Below are 16,103 nucleotides of genomic sequence, written 5' to 3' on the forward strand. Positions count from 1 at the left end.
AGCAGAGCATAGAACCATAGTTTGTCAGAAACTGAGGGTTAGAATAGGAGGATTTTGATCAGAATATACAAACTTTCAATTGTAAGTTTAATCAGTTATGGAATCTAATATACATCGTGACCTATAGTTAATACTGTATTATATACTTGAAATCGTTAAGAGAATAGATGTTGTATTCTTACCACACACAAGAATGGTGATGGATGTGTTACTTAACTGATTGTGGTGATCATTTCACAATATATAACATATATAGAAATATTTTGTAGCCAGGCATGGTGGCACACACCTTAATCCCAGCACACAGGAGGCTGAAGCAGGAGGTTTGCTGTGAGTTGAAGGCCAGCCTGGACTAAAAAGTAAAACCATGTCTTAAAAAAACAAAATCAAATTATAACAAAAAAATATTTTGTGAACTTTGTATAATTTTTATCTATTACATCTCAATTAAAATGGAGGAGAATCTCAGCTACTCCTTTATATTATATAGCATATTTTCAAAATGATCACTAAGATAGTTTTAAAAGGCTAAAATAGCACCAACTATGGGAGAATCTTTGATTTATACTAGCAATATGATGTACATTATTCCTAAGATGATTTCATTGGAAGAGTGGCTCAGAAAATGGTGACCCATCAATTTTCCCAGTAGTTTGAAAGGATTGAATGGTTAAAAATAAAGAATACTTGAAGGACTAGGAAACATTTTGAATTTGCAGCCTACTGAAAGGCAGTGGTTTTGTCATTCTTTGATAAGCTGATATGCGGGAGGAGGAAAGAATAGTGTTGTGACAACTTAGACCTAGCCACAAAACACCAGTGTATTTTCAAGGGAAGGAATGAACACAGTTGGCAGTAAAACCTAAAAATTGAGAGACCACAAATTAAGGGTCTGTTTGCCCAGCCAATGTAATTTATTCTCTCTTTTGGCACTGGCTACTCCATTATTTCCCCTTGTGCTGTTCATTTCTTCAGCTCCCTATTTAACCCATGAAAAAGGGTGATGACACTTTCAGCTGCTGTAAACATGGAGCTGCTGAGCAAATACTTCACACAAGGACCTTCACTGTAGCTTTCAGTTTCTCAACTGTATTGGAGGATCTGCCCTTCTGTTTCTGTGTCTCTGAAGTTATTGAGCATCAGTCATTACCCAGATAATACCATGGTGTGAGGAGGGGAAAAAAACCTTAGAGACAACAAGCTTGTTGTAGAAGTTAACCTCAAATACTGCTACACAGTATTAGTTGACGTGAACTGTTACTGATCTTGCTTGAAGGTTAAAAATACCTGCACAAAAAGTAAGCAACATCTGAAGCTTCTTTTATACTTTCACATTAATTAGACTCAATTCAGTGATTGAAACCTACAATTTTAATTAATAAGAAGTTAAATTACAAAGATATACTGAAACCACTTCTAGCAAAGGTTAATAATGAGTTCATGGCACAGTTTTAAAAGTGACAATTTTCTGTACAGTTGTTGTCTTCAGTAAGCAAGGTATCTGTAGAGATAATTCCTAAAGAGTATATAACAGTGACACTAATTTTAATGTCTTGTCCCATTGATGAGAAAGGATGTGCATCTTGCCAGCTACTGTATTTTTATTAATATATAATTTTCATTGTTGAATTCCTTTTTCCTTGTTTGCTAAAGCTTGGCAAGTTTAGAGTTTTCAAGAATCTGGACACGAATGTATTATTTTAAAGAAACGTCAGAATTTTTCATTAAGCATTACTACCCTGTATAAGCAGGTTGATTCAAGGAAGGCTGCAGCAAGACAAGTTGATCAGATACAAAATAAGTTAAAAGAAAAAGTCCACACTGAGAGAAGTGCTGAGTCCTTTACAACGTGGAGAAAACGACAAAAAGAAGACAAGCCGATTGGATTGATGAACAATGAAGTAGCTCAGGTGAGAGGGTTGTTGGTATTTTTCCCTTAACATTACATTAGAATATGCCCTTTGGGAATAGAGACATTTTGTTTTTTCCTGAAGGCCAAGGTTGTATTGTTTTGTTAAAGGAGAACAGATAGAAAATATCCTATCAAGCTGATAAAATCAAAGCAGCCAACACCAGTTATTACAGAAACAGAATAGCAGTGAGCACATTTGTGTACAGATCTGATTGCTTTCTTTATCCAAAGAATGAAATGAAGTGCACTTAATTTTCTTATGCCATCTATGATCCATTAGGGACTCATAACATCCATATTCTATACTTTTACATTGGTTCATCAAGTCTAACCCTTACAGTCAAATAATAGTGAAGTGTTTTCCTGTCGATAGGTTGTATTTTAAAATGATATATTTTTGGTATCATTTGATCATTTGGATAGTGATTCACCTTTTGCAGATGACTCATTCAAGGAGCAGCAAAAATCCTTCTAAATCTAACATTTTTGGTAGAGACATACAATGTATTCATATCTGGAGAAAAATATTTAATTTTGTCAAAATGGTCAACATTTTATATGATTTACATACCATCATTTATCCCAAGTGATTTGAAGTAGTTTACAATATGAAACAGGATAATTTAATACCCCCACCTTTTGGACCTTCTGTCCAAGAAAAATTGATGTATCAGGCACGTATGTTAATCACTAAACTGAGTGCTGAATTTGGCTTTGAACTTCTTGGCAGTCAAGGCAAAATTAGACACATAGTAGCTACACATTCCTCATTCAACCAGCAAGCATACAAGTTTATTCAGAGAAAAATGCTTTAGTGCTGCGAGACATTTTTTATATTTATTATGATACAGTCTAATAATAGTGCTTGTTGTTTTATTTTAAATTTAGATAATGAAATCTACTTCCAATGGGCATATTTTATAGTTCCCATTTTTAAAATTAAAGATAAATTATTGATTGGTGACAAAATTTAGAGATTCTAAATCTTTATTGAAAAAGGCTTTCTCGAGTCTTTATGCATCAGAACACCTAGTATGTAGAGCAGGGAGAGACCATAAAAATGACCCACGTTTCAAGCTAAGAAATGGATTCATTTTGACAGGTCCGACAGTAGAATTTGTGGTACAAATTTTATCCTTCTAGAAAGTGCTTTGTTCTTTTCCCAGTCAGTCCTCTTCCTCCAGAGGCATTTTGACATTTTGTTCTGTTCTGACATTTTGGTTTTCACCTGTTGAGTAGTTTTGACTCTTCTTGAATTTCATATATCTGCAGTCATACAGTGTGCATTACTTTGTGTCTAGATTCAGCCTGTTTTTGAGATTTATCAGATTTCATGCATGTATCAATACTTTGATCTTTTTCATTGCCAAGTAGCACTCCATTGAATAACTCCTATGTTATTCACATTTTCCCATTAATGGATGTCCAGGTTACATTTTCTTATGAATGGATGCTTAGGGTACTCCATGTTTCTTACCTACATGAAAAAAGTTGATATGAACACTCTGATCTCAGTCCTTCTGTGGACATGTTCCATTTCTCCTGGGTCATGGAATTGCTGGGTCATAAGTCAAATAAATATAGGCAAAGTTGGTTAAAAAAAAAGTGACAAATATTTTTTGAAAGCAACTGTATCATTTTATACTCCCCATAATGGGCAAGTGTTTTGGCCACTCCACTTACTCTGTAACATTTAGTATTTTTAGTCTTTTAAATTTTAACCATTCCAATATGCATAGTAATACCTCATTGTGTGTATAGTTAGCTAACTGATTACGAATTTTAAGCACTTTTTAACGTGTTTATTAGCCATTTTTCTTATGAAGTATCTTTCCAAATGTTCTGACTCATTTTTCTATGGATGTTTGTCTTTTCATTATTAAGCTATAGCAGTCATATATGTAAGTGCCTTACATATAAGACTCCTGTCATATCTGTAGTGTGGATGCCCTTCTGTTGTGTGATGTACCTGTTCATTTATATAATGTGATGTCATCACTTTGCTGAAAAGATGCTTTTTATTATTTGTAATTTTTATTTATAAGTTTAAAATATCAAGTTTTTCTTTTTTTTTCTCTGTAAGTATACATAAGAAATATTTTCCTTTCTTAAGATCACAAAGTTATTTTGTTAAATATCCTTTTCAAAGTTTCAAACTTTTCAAAGTTTTAGCTGTCATTTTGAGTCTGCAACCTATTTGAAATCATTTCTTGTGTATGGTGTGAGGTCAGAGTTGGGTTCATTCTTTTTCATAGAACTAGACCGTTGTCTTAACTACACCATCATTTGTTGAAAATGTTTTCCTTTCCAACTCAATTTCTTTGGGAACATTTTCAAAAGTCAGCTAAGTATGTAAGTGTAGGTCTACTTCTGAACTCTGTTTTCTTCTATTTGTCTCCTATACTATTACTATACTATATCTAGTACTGTAGTTTTACAGCCAGTTCTGAAATTAGATGTGCAAGCTCTTTCATATTTTTTTTCCTTCAATAATGCCTTGGGCATTTTAGGTCTGATCCTCTCTTTGATGGTTAAGTTTGTCTGTTTGATCGGTTTGGGAGCTGCTTAGGGGATTCGTGAAATGTTTTTATGGGAGTGTGTGGATGGATCATGGAGGCACAGCCCCTTTCTCTCTGGCTGTGTTCCTCTGCTCTGCTTCCTGGCCACCATGGTTTGAGCATCTTTGCTCAGCCACATCCTTCTACTAGAAGGTTTCTGCCTTGAAGCCAGCTGATTATGGACTAAAACTTCTGAGTCAAATAAACCATGTACTGCTTTAAGTTGTGGGTGTTAGATGTTTGGTCCCATCAACAGGAAAGCTGACTAATATACTCTCATAAAATTGAAAAGCCAGTTGTCACTTTGAACAAAATAAGCACAATGGTAATTTGATTGAAGCACATTAAGTGTAAAAGCCAATTTAGGGAGCACTGGTATCTCAGCATCTTTGAGGCCCCTAGTGCATAAACCTAGTACTTTCCATTTATATAGGTAGGTCTTTAGTTTCTTGCAACAAAGTTTTGTAGTTTTCAATATAGATGACTTACATATCTTCCATTAAGATAATCTCTAGATATTCTTTTTGATCTATTGCTAAAAATAAAAAAAAATTTTATACTCATTTTTCATTGCTGGTATATAGAAATATAATTTTTATGTTGCTCTTTCTTGTGTCCTGGGACCATTCTGAATTAATTTATTAGCTCTAATACTTTTATTTTATAGATATTTACAATAATTTACATAGTTGATCAGTTTCATTTCTTTTTCTCCAGCATATATGTCTTTAATTTGTGGTGGTGGTATTTTTGTTTTTGTCTTACTGCATCTGCAAGCACCTCTGGTACTATACTGAATAGAATATAAGAATATAAGAGAGTGGGCATCTTTGCCTCATTCCTGAATCACTGCTAGCTGTGAGTTTTTCCTTTAACAGTTGCATACATTATTAGACTGAGGAAATTTCATTGCATTTGTAGTTAAAATGTGTTGAAATATAAGTATAAATTATGAATCAGTTTGAAATTCTTTTTTGAGGTCTATCAAAGTGATCATGTGACTTTTTTCCTTTCACTAGCATGTTGAATTATATTTATTTTTGAATATTAAATCAAGTTTTTATTTCTGAGACAAATCTACTTAGGATATGTTCTACTGAATCCAGTTTGCTATACTTCAATTTAATTCCTTCTGAATTTCAATTCTATTAAGGATTTTTATATCTACATTAATGAAAAAACAATTTTGTTTACTCATAATATCCCAGCCCGGCATGATTTGTTTCTAGGATTGTGAATCAAGTTGAAATAGCTTTGCTTTCAGAAAATATTTTTCTAAGATTAGGCTTCCTTAAATGTTGGATTGAATTTAGCATGGAAATATTGTGAGTTGAGTTTTGTTGCGGGACAATTCTTGATTATAAATTTACTTTCTTCAACAGATAAAGTGGTTATTAGAATTTCATTTTCTTCTTGATATTCAGTGAAAGGTATAGCTTGGTGAATGTTCTTTGTATATTTTTAAAGTGTTCCTTGTATGCTTGTATAAGTGTACTTATAAGTACACTCATATGCTTTTGTACTTGTATACTTTTAAAGAATATTGAATTGATAGTGTTATTTAGATTTTTTTGTCCTTTTTTATCACTTTTTGACAAAGGAATGTAAGCATCTTCAATTTTAAGTGTGAATTTATCCATTTCTCCTTTAGGTCTATAAGGTTTGACTAGTTTTTAATGACCTATTGTTAGGCACATATATACTAAAGAATATTGTATCTTCTGGTGAACTGTCATGTTTATCATTATAGAACATCTTTCCTTATATATATATTAATACTTTGTCTTAAATTCTTCATCCTGTGATTTTTAACAATTCTAGCTTTCTTGTGATTAGTATTTACATGATGTAGCCTTTTCTACTCTTACATGTTTAGCCATGTGTGCCTTTGTCTGTGTGCTTTTGTATGTAACATGTAGTTGAGTCTCACTTTTTAAAAATAATATCTGCCAAATACTAGACTAGTATTTGCTCCATTTCTACTTAATGTAATTATTGATATAGGTGAGTTTAATTTATATTCTTGCTACTTGCCTTCTTAAGGCATCATTTTGGTCACTTTTGAATCTCCTCCACTTTGTTTTTGACAAGTTTAAGAAATTTTTCTCCTCTTATCTTTTTAAACTCTACTGTTTTTGTTTATTTGTTTAAGTGGTCACTCTAAATGGGGCAGCAGCAAACTATGGCCTATGTACCAAATTCAGCCAACCACCCAATTTTTATTGTAATACAGACATATTTATTCATTCTCTGATTTTTTTTTTTTTTTTTTTTTTAAAAAAATTTTTTTTTTTTTTTTTTTGGTGTGCTGGTAGAGCTGAGTAACTGTGACAAAGACTATATGCTTCTTAAAATGAAAAAAAATATTTATTATTGGGCCTTCTACGGAAAAAGTTTACTCTAGAGCAACTCTGTAATAAAGATATAATGTGAACCACATACATAACTTTAATTCTTCTGGTACTCAATTAAAAAAAAAAAGAAACAAGTAAACATATACTAATTGAACTAGCATCCAGAATGTTACTATTATAAACGTTATTGAAATATTTTACAGTATTTATTCATATAGGACTGGGGATTTAGCTCAGTGTTGCGGCTGCCTGCCTTGCAAGTGCAAGGTCCTGAGTTCAATCCCCAGTACAAAAAAAAAAAAATTATTCATATGGCTTTCAAAATGTGACATTTATTTTATACTAATGGTGCCACTCCCTTCAGACTACCTGTATTCTACCACAGCTGTAAAAATTGCAGGGTGTTATGGCTTGTATCTCTTGTTCTGCCCCAAAGTCTCATGTGGTTATAGGTGGGCGGGACAGTTCAGAAGCCTGTGGACATCAGGGTGTGTGCTGGAATCAAGGATGTGATGCTGGAATTGATTCATGGTACAATGCAAGGAGTAAGAGTACCCCACCCCAGGTGTGAGTTCTGCCTGCCCTAATATAGAAGAGAAGGGACAGAAAGAATAGATAGAATATAAGGGACAGAAAGAGGGCTGTTACTGATGCTTGCTGTTGCTTGCAGCTTTGCTGCCTTCTACCTGCTTTGCCATGGACTGTTTCTCTTCTGGATGCGCCTTTACTGTGCTACCCTCATTATGGGATTGTGGAAATCCCTGCAAACTGTTAGGCAGAATAAACCTTTTCTTCTTTAACTTTGGGTGTCAGGTATAATGAAGACATAGGGTATAACATTATCTTTCTTACACAATCTACCTTGATTTAATATACTACTCCATAAGTAATGTAAGACCGTTATAAAAATATACTGCCGTTTACTTGCCCATCCTTGTTCTATGGTGACACATTTTGCTTTTACAAGTGTAATAGATTTCATAATTCCTTATTATTATTGCTGTCAAGTCAGTTTTCTGGCAAAGAAATTAAATAATGAAGAAAAATCTTACTCAAATATTTATAGTTACTAGAGTTCATTATTTCAATATAGCTGAGTTTATATTTTCTATCATTTCTCTTCAGCATAAAGATATTCCTAATACTTTCTCCTTTTGTCCATCTGAAAATATCTGAATAGCTAGTTCTATGAAATAGAAATCAAGAAAGCAATCCCATGTACAATATTACAATATTACAAAAAATAAAATATATAGAAATAAATTTAACCAAAGGTTGAAAGGTATCTACAATAAAACTATAAAACACTAATGAAAGAAACTGAACAGAATATAAATGAGTACAAACAATGAAAAGACATGCATGATCAAAGAATGGAATAATAAGTATTCTTAAAGTGCCCATAGTATTTAAAGCAGTTTACATACTCAGTGCAATCCCTGTGAAAATATTAATGACATTCTTTACACAGGTAGAAAAAAAAACATGGAGACTGGGTGAAGACGTGATTTTTCTATAAAATGGAATACTACTCAGCCATAAAGAATGAGAAATTAGACTCATTCATAGGAAAATGGATGCATATTGAGGATATACTCCTAAGTGAAATAAATAAGTCACACATGTATAAATGCCAAATAGTTTCTCTGGTGTGAAAAACTATAATGGTACATAAGAACCTAATGATATAATTGACAATGTGAAATAGGAAGAAAAGGGCAAAAGATGTAGGGGAAATGGGAAGGGAAAGGGAAAGGTAATAAGGGAAAAGAAAAAAAATATGAGAAAAAGAAAAAATGGAAATAAAGTATTTGTAAATAGGGAAGGAGGAGGGGGTGAAGGGAGGGCAGGGACAAAGGGAAAAAATGAGAACCAAGACCTGTCATGTAAAGGTACAAGATCCCAATGATGAATGTAACAGCAATGTATGCCTAAAATGCACCAATAAAGTCAATGAGAGAGAAAAAATTTGTGTGGAACCACAAAAAAATTCTGAACAGCCAAACTCATTTGGAGCAAAAAAGACAAAACAGGAGGCTTTACACTGCCTAACTTCAAAATATACTACAAAGTTATAATAATCAAAATAGCATGATATTGGCAACTAATAGATCAGTGGAACAAGGTAGAAAGCCCAGAATAAGCTCACACATCTACAGAAATTTTTGATGAAGATATTAAAAATAATCATTGGAGAAAGGACGGTCTGGTTTATAAAGGATGTTGGGAAAGTTGAATATTTACATAAAGGAATGAAACTGTAACTCTGTCTCTCATCAGTTATAAAGATCAACTCAAGATGGAGAAAGACTTAAATCTAGGACCTGGAATTATAAAAGTACTAGAAAAGAGGGGAAATGCTTTAGGACATTGGGGTAAATGAATTTTTGGAAAAGACCCCAAGCGTGAAGTAAACAGCAAAAATAGGATTACATCAAACTAAAAAAACATTATTCAAAACAAAGAAGGTAGAGACAACCTATAGAATAAGAAAGAATATTTACAAACTATACATCTTATTAGGCCATAATACTTAAAATATTTAAGAACCAAGATACATTATGTAAAGGTACAAGATCCCAAAGATGGATGTAACTGTAACGTATACCTAAAATGTACCAATAAAGAAAAAAAATATTTAAAGTGCTCTAAAAACCTCAATTGTTATTATAACAACTGTCTAAAAATGGGCAATAAACCTATCTAGTTATTTATTAAAAGAAGACATAACAAATGATTAACAGGTATATGAAAAGATACTTGACACCACTAACCATCTGGGAAATGAAAATCAGAATCAAAGTGATATATCATCTCCCTCCCCTTAAGAATGGTTATTATCAAAACCACAAAATATAACAAGTACTGGTAAAGATGTGAAGAAAAGGGAACCTGGGAACCCTTGCACACTGTTAGCAGGAATGTAAATTAGTATGGTTGTTATGTAAAACAGATTCCTCAAAAAATTAAAAACAAATAGCATCTGATTCAGCAGTTTCACTGCTGGTGATATATTAGAAGGAAATGAAATGAGTATGTCGAAGAGATATCTACAGTCCCATATTTATAGCAGTACTATTCATAATAGCTAAGAAATAGAAATAAGCAGAAAACTGGTGAATGTACATCAGAGTGAAATAACATTCAGCCATAAGAAGAATAAAGTCCTGTTATTTGCAACAACATGGATGGAATGAATTTGAGATCATCGCCTTAAATGAAATGAGCCAGGGACTGAAAGACAAGTACCACGTGATCTCTCATATGTGGAATCTAAAGTTGATTTTACAGAAAGTAGGAGTGGAATTGTGGCTACCAGAAGCTGGGAGAGTATGGAGTTGGAAGGGATGGAAAATGATTGACTGGGCATACTAAGTTACAATTAGAAGTAAGTTTTGGTGTGCTGTTGTGTAGTATGACATCTATAGACAATGTACAATTTATTTTTAAAGCTAAAAGAAAAGATCTTGAATGTTTTCATTATAAAGAAATGAGAAATTTTTAAGTTGATTTAAGCATTATATGCTGTACACACATTGAAACATTATAATGCCCATACTTACATACAATTTGTTTGTTAAAATTTATATTTACACTTTGTTTCTCACACCAGAGAAACTATTCAGTATTTACACGTGTGTCCTATTTATTTAACTTAAGAGTATGGCCTCAGTGTGCATCTATTAAGCTATAAATGTCTAGTTTTTCATTCTTTATGGCTGGGTAATACTCCATTTTATATATAAAAAACAAACCACGTTTTCTTCATCCAGTCTTCAGTTGATGGGCAACTGGGCTAGTTCCAAGATTTATCTTTTAGCAAACTGTGCCACTATGCTAGATGGGTGCACATATATCACTGAGGTATGATCCTTTTAATTCTTTTGGGAAGATACCCAGCAGGGGAGTAGGTGGGACAAATGGGACCTCTAGTCCTAGTTGTTTGAGGTACCTCCATACTGATTTCCTCAGTGGTTGCACCAGTCTGCACTCTCACCTACAGTAGAGAAGGGTTCCTTTCTCCCCACAACCGCGCCAACATTTGTTAATGTATTTGATAATGTGAAGTAGGAAGAAAAGGTCTAAAAGGGAAGTAGTAGAAGTAGGGAAAAGGAAAGAAGGGAAAGAAGTAAATACTTGAAAACAAAAAAAAATGTTAACAGTCTTTGTAAATGGAGGGGTAGAGGAGTTGAAGGGAGGGCAGGGAGATGGGGAAAAATAAGAACCAAGATATATAAAGGCACAAATTCCTAATAATGTCAGCATATTGTATATCCTAAATGTACCGATAAAATTAATTAATAATTTAAAAAAAGAATTTAAGATGGCAGCCAGGCATGGTGGTGCATGCCTATAATCCTATTACTAGGGAGGCAGAGGCAGGAGGATTCCTGAGAGTTGGAAGCCAGCATGTACTACATAGTGAGTTCAAGGCCAACCTGGAATAGTGAGACCTTGGCTCAAAAACACAGTAGGGCTGGGGATTTAGCTTAGTGGTTCCACTACCTGCCTTGCAAGTGCAAGGACCTGAGTTCAATGCCTGGAACAAAAATCTAAAAAACAAAACACACCACAACATAATGGAAGAGTGAAAAAAATTTACAAATAAAAGCAAAAAAAAAAAAAAAAAAAAAAGTGAGTTGGAGTGTAGCTCAGTGGTAGTGTGCTTGCAGGCTTTATTTCATTCACCATAATGCCCCTGAAATTGATCTAAGCTTTGAATGTATCAGTTCCTTTTTTTTAATTACTAACTCATATTCCAAAATATAAAGGTATCTTTGGAAGAACATTTGGGTTGTTTCTGGTTTTGGGCCGCTTACTGTTTAGTTTGTTAGCTGTAGGATTTTTTTGTTTGTGGTAGGCTTTATTAAGTTAAGGAAGCTCACCTTCATTTCAAGCATAGTGATAATTTTTATCATGAACAGTTATGGATATTGTCAAATGCTTTTTCTGCATAAGTCTATATGATCATGTGGTTCATGGCCAGTCTTCCTTCTCTTCATCTTTCAGAAAGTTCTCATTGAAATTAGTAGATGGAATAGGATAGAGTGCACTTACTCTGTCTCTCTGGAACTGGATACCCATGCTTTCATTTTGAAGGCATTTGTGGGTACAGAAATTTTTTTTCTTTCACAACTTCAAGAGTATTGTTTCCATTTTCCTGGCAGTGTTTTTTGTTTTGTTTTGTTTTGTTTTTTCTGATAGGAAGTTAGTAGTCATTATCATTGATTACATATGCTGTCATAGTTTAAATCTTGAATGTTCCTCAAATGCTCATCTGTTGAAGGTTTGGTCTCCAGCTGGTGGCACTACAGGGAGGTATTAGGTGGGGAATAAGCTAGGTCACTTGGGCAAGCCCTTGACCGTTCCTCCTTTTAAGTTGATTCTCGGGTATTCTATCGCACTGATGGAAAGCTAACCCCGAAAATTGGTCCTGAGTAGTGATGTTGTTAAAACTATACCTGAAACCATGAGGAAAGGAAGTCTTTGGAATTTGTTTGCAGGACACCTTTGTAAAAGTTTAAACTGGGCCTGAGAAAGCCTAAAATGCTATACTCTGAGCTTACTGGGCAGCTATGAGAGGGTTTAGAAGACTAGAATGTATTAGAAATGTGGACTGCAAAGGCTGTGCCGATAAAGTTTCAGATGGAAATAAGGACTCTGTGGGGCACTGTACCACAGGCCATCCTTATCCTGTTGCAAAAAATTTAAATGCTGTGTCTCCATACCCCGAGACTTTGTGGGAAGCCAGATTTAAAGGTGACAGACTATTTTATCTGCTGGAGGGAACTTTTGAGGCAAAGCAGCATTCAGGCAGAAACTTAGTTTAATCCTTGATGCTTTTTGCCAAATTTCCTATCAGAATCAGGAATTCAGAAGCATGGAACAATTTAGAAAACTTGTAGTTTGGCCACAAAAAGGAACACATTTAAAGGTGTTCCAGCCAGACATGATGGTTCAGGCCTGTTATTTCAGCGCTCCAGCTGAGATAGGATGACCATGAATTTGAGGAGGTCAGCCTGAGCTACATGATACTCTGTCTCAAAAAAGCCAAAAAAAAAAAAAATTTTTTTTTCCTCAAGTAGTGTGCAGTTGCTAAAGAGATTTAGTGCTGTTAAAAATATGCCAAGTACTTTGCATTGGACAGAAGATATCTTGAGACCCCATCCATCATCAGTTCAAAAGTGAGTATAAATATAAATTCTATTCAGTGATTTTCCTTTGAGGACAGCCCCAGGGCACTGTGTCCACCAGGACTGTCTTGGCTATCATCTTGGGTTTTATTTCAGCTGGTAAGGCACTCAGTAGCCACTGTATCCTTGCTTACAGCAGGACTGGTATAACTTATGCTGACAGCAGATCCTATTATCGTCCAAGTGATGCTTGGACAGGGGTGGGGGGAGGGGGGCATGCAGAATCGGAATTACAGTGTCATAGAGGTTTTCACCATGATTTGTCTTGCTTTGTTCAAGTATATCCTATTTATTTTCCTGTTCCAACTTTTTGGAATGTTTATCCATACCATATTTTTTGTTTGTTTGTTTCACTTTGTAATCCAGGATGGCCTTGAACTCATTGCAATCTTCCTGCCTTATTCTCTTGAATTCTAGGATTATAGGAGTGTCCAGCTTACCAAGATTCCATGATATTTTTGAAGTATATAACTTTCTGATTTTTACAGGGGCTCACAGCTGCGTTTGACTTGAGTTTCAGACACTTTAGAATTGGACTTTTGCACAGTATTCAAACTATTAAAAGACTTTACAGATGGACTAAATGCATTATAACTCTGAGAGGGACAAAAGCCAGTGGGCCTGGCATGAAATGCTATACTTTAGATCTTGAATGTCCTCCAAAAGGCTCATATGTTAAAGATTGGTCCAGTGGTGCTACCAGAACCTTTAAGAGGTGAGGCCTAGTGAGAGGAAGTTGTCACTAGAGGCATTGCCTTGAGGGGATCTTGAGCTTCATCCCCCCTCCCTCTTACTTTCTGTTCATCATGAGGTAAGCAGCTTCCTTTGCCATGCATATCTGCAGTAATGTACTAAGCTAAGGACAATAGGGCCAAGTTATCATAGTCTGAAACTATGAGTCAAAATAAACCTTTCCTTTTAAGTTTATTTTCAGGTACTCTGTTGCAGTGGCAGAAAGCTGACACAGTATCTTTCTGGTTGCTTTGAGGATTTGCTTTTAATCTGGTTTTCTAGGGAATGTCTTTGTGTTTATTGTGAGTGAGTGAGTTGGTTTCATCAAATCAGAAGTTTTCAGCTATGACTTCATTAATGTTTCATGCCATAATTTAACTCTCCGACTTCTCCTTGAGCTCCCAGTATGTATGTTAAGATACTTACCTTTTTCACTTGCAATTGAGGCACTTTTATTTTTAAAATTATTCTTTAATCTTGCTGTTGGGATTTTTAAAATCTGATCTGTCTAAATGAGCTATTAAATCTAATTTTTCATTTTTATGTTGTATTTTTGTTTCAGAAATACATTGTTTTTCATCTTTCTGCTCTGAATCCCCTATTCATTAATTCTGTTGAACTTTTCCTTTAAGTCCTTGAACATTATTTATGCAGATATTTTCTATTTGTTTCCACTTGGTAATTCTATCTAGGACTTTTCTAAGTTCAATTCTTTTTGTCCTGATTATGGTTCAATTGTATATATTGTGTGTTTATTGTGTGTTGAATATTGTGAAGGCTATGTTCATTAGACTCCAGGTTTTACTACATTTCTTTCAAGAGTTTTCTAGCAGTTAATGTGTTGACAGTTCAACTTAATCATCTATTCACTTTTTTGGGGGGAGCGTCTGGTTTAGAGTTAAATACAGTCAAACTGTGAATTTTATAAAGTCTGGGTTGTTTTACTTTCCTCATGTATTATGATAGCTTTAATTTTTTCATTGGTTTGTTTTCTTCTTTGACAAGGTCTTGCTGTGTAGCCCAGGCAGGCATTAACTTACATTCTTGTTGCCTCCCTCTTCTGAATATGGGGACTCATTTGCAGATGCCTTCATGTACTTCATCTTACTGTTTTGTATTTATTTCATGGGCTTTTACAGCAAAAGGGGAAGTCAGCCATTACTCATGGCCACAGTTTCTAATATGTTTTCAAGGTTAGTAACTGCTTTAATGAAGGGTTTCTTTACAGCAGCACTATTGGCATGTTGGTCTGGTTTATTATTTGTTGTGGGGTGGCTGTCCTGTGCGCTGGAAGGTATTCAGCAGCACTTATACATTAGATACCAGGAGTGCCTCCTCCAAGATGTAACAATCCAAAATCTTTCTAGAAATTGTTAAACGGCTTGTGTGGAGCAAACTCAACCCAGGTTGACAGCCTGTACTCTAGAATAAACTATTGCTTTGCCTTAAACCTTTGCTTCTCAAAGTGTGGTGTGCCAGTCAGTTGTACTGACCTCACCCGTGACACAGAATCTCATCCCTCTCTCCCATCGGAGATCAGCATTTTGACAAGATACCAAATGATCTACATGCTTTCTCACATTTGAGAAACAATGCCAAAGACCAGGGACCTGTAGCACACACTCTATCTCTCTCTCTATCAAACCCAGGGCCCTCACACACAGTAGACAAGCACTCTTACCAATGAGCTTTTCCCCTGGCCAGCAAATGTTTCCTTAACTAGCTGGACAGAAAATATTTTAGGCTGAATCTGGGTAGTTTTTTGTCAGAACTATTCAACTCTACTAATTTAGTGAAAAAACAGTTATAGACAGTATGTATGAATGTGGCTGTGATCCATTAAAACTTTATTCAAAACATGCATGGTATTACAGACTATCTTTCCCCATCAAACCTCAGATGGCTAAATTCTTTTATATGCAGCTTCCCATCGGATCTCATTGGTTGTTGCTAAGAGCCACATTGTTTGGGTTAAACAGCAGATTATTTTTTCAATAATAGTAGCTTGGTTTCTATTAACTAGGTGATGATCTTTCAAGTTTTATGTAAATGCTTATATCTGCATTGATGGCACAGTTCTCTTACCTTGCATGAAAATGATTTATGGGTATACTGGAGTAATCATTCACTTATTTTGCCTCTAGTGAATAAAGCTGATGGAACTTTAGGAAAATTTCATTCATGTGACTTTGTTAGCTCTCAGAAGTAGAGAATAGTTATTTGACTCTCAAATCTTTAAATAGCAAAGAGCCTTCAAAACATTTCTCATTTGTTTTGTGTCTCTTATGATCATCTAAAACTTTGCATTCCAAAGCTGACTCTTGTGGAGGAATAGGGAGTCTGAAGAGTTGCA

General features: G+C 34.6%; 1 protein-coding gene across 9 annotated transcripts in view; it reads left to right on the top strand.

Moving 5' to 3' along the window:
• The window catches only part of Vrk2 (VRK serine/threonine kinase 2), a 98,110-nt gene that overhangs the window by 80,418 nt on the left and 1,589 nt on the right, over window positions 1–16,103 (top strand). For 7 of the 9 annotated variants that reach the window (XM_010615891.2, XM_019206291.2, XM_019206289.2 and 4 more), the window contains one exon: window positions 1,749–1,910. In XM_010615891.2, the coding sequence (XP_010614193.1) occupies window positions 1,749–1,910 (162 nt within the window). The remainder of the gene's footprint in view (window positions 1–1,748; window positions 1,911–16,103) is intronic. The other 2 variants (XM_010615887.2, XM_010615889.2) reach the window with 1 other exon arrangement.

Source organism: Fukomys damarensis, unplaced genomic scaffold (genome assembly GCF_012274545.1).
Source record: "Fukomys damarensis isolate Sample0158 unplaced genomic scaffold, DMR_v1.0_HiC HiC_scaffold_2, whole genome shotgun sequence".
NCBI classification, from domain to species: Eukaryota; Metazoa; Chordata; class Mammalia; order Rodentia; family Bathyergidae; genus Fukomys; species Fukomys damarensis.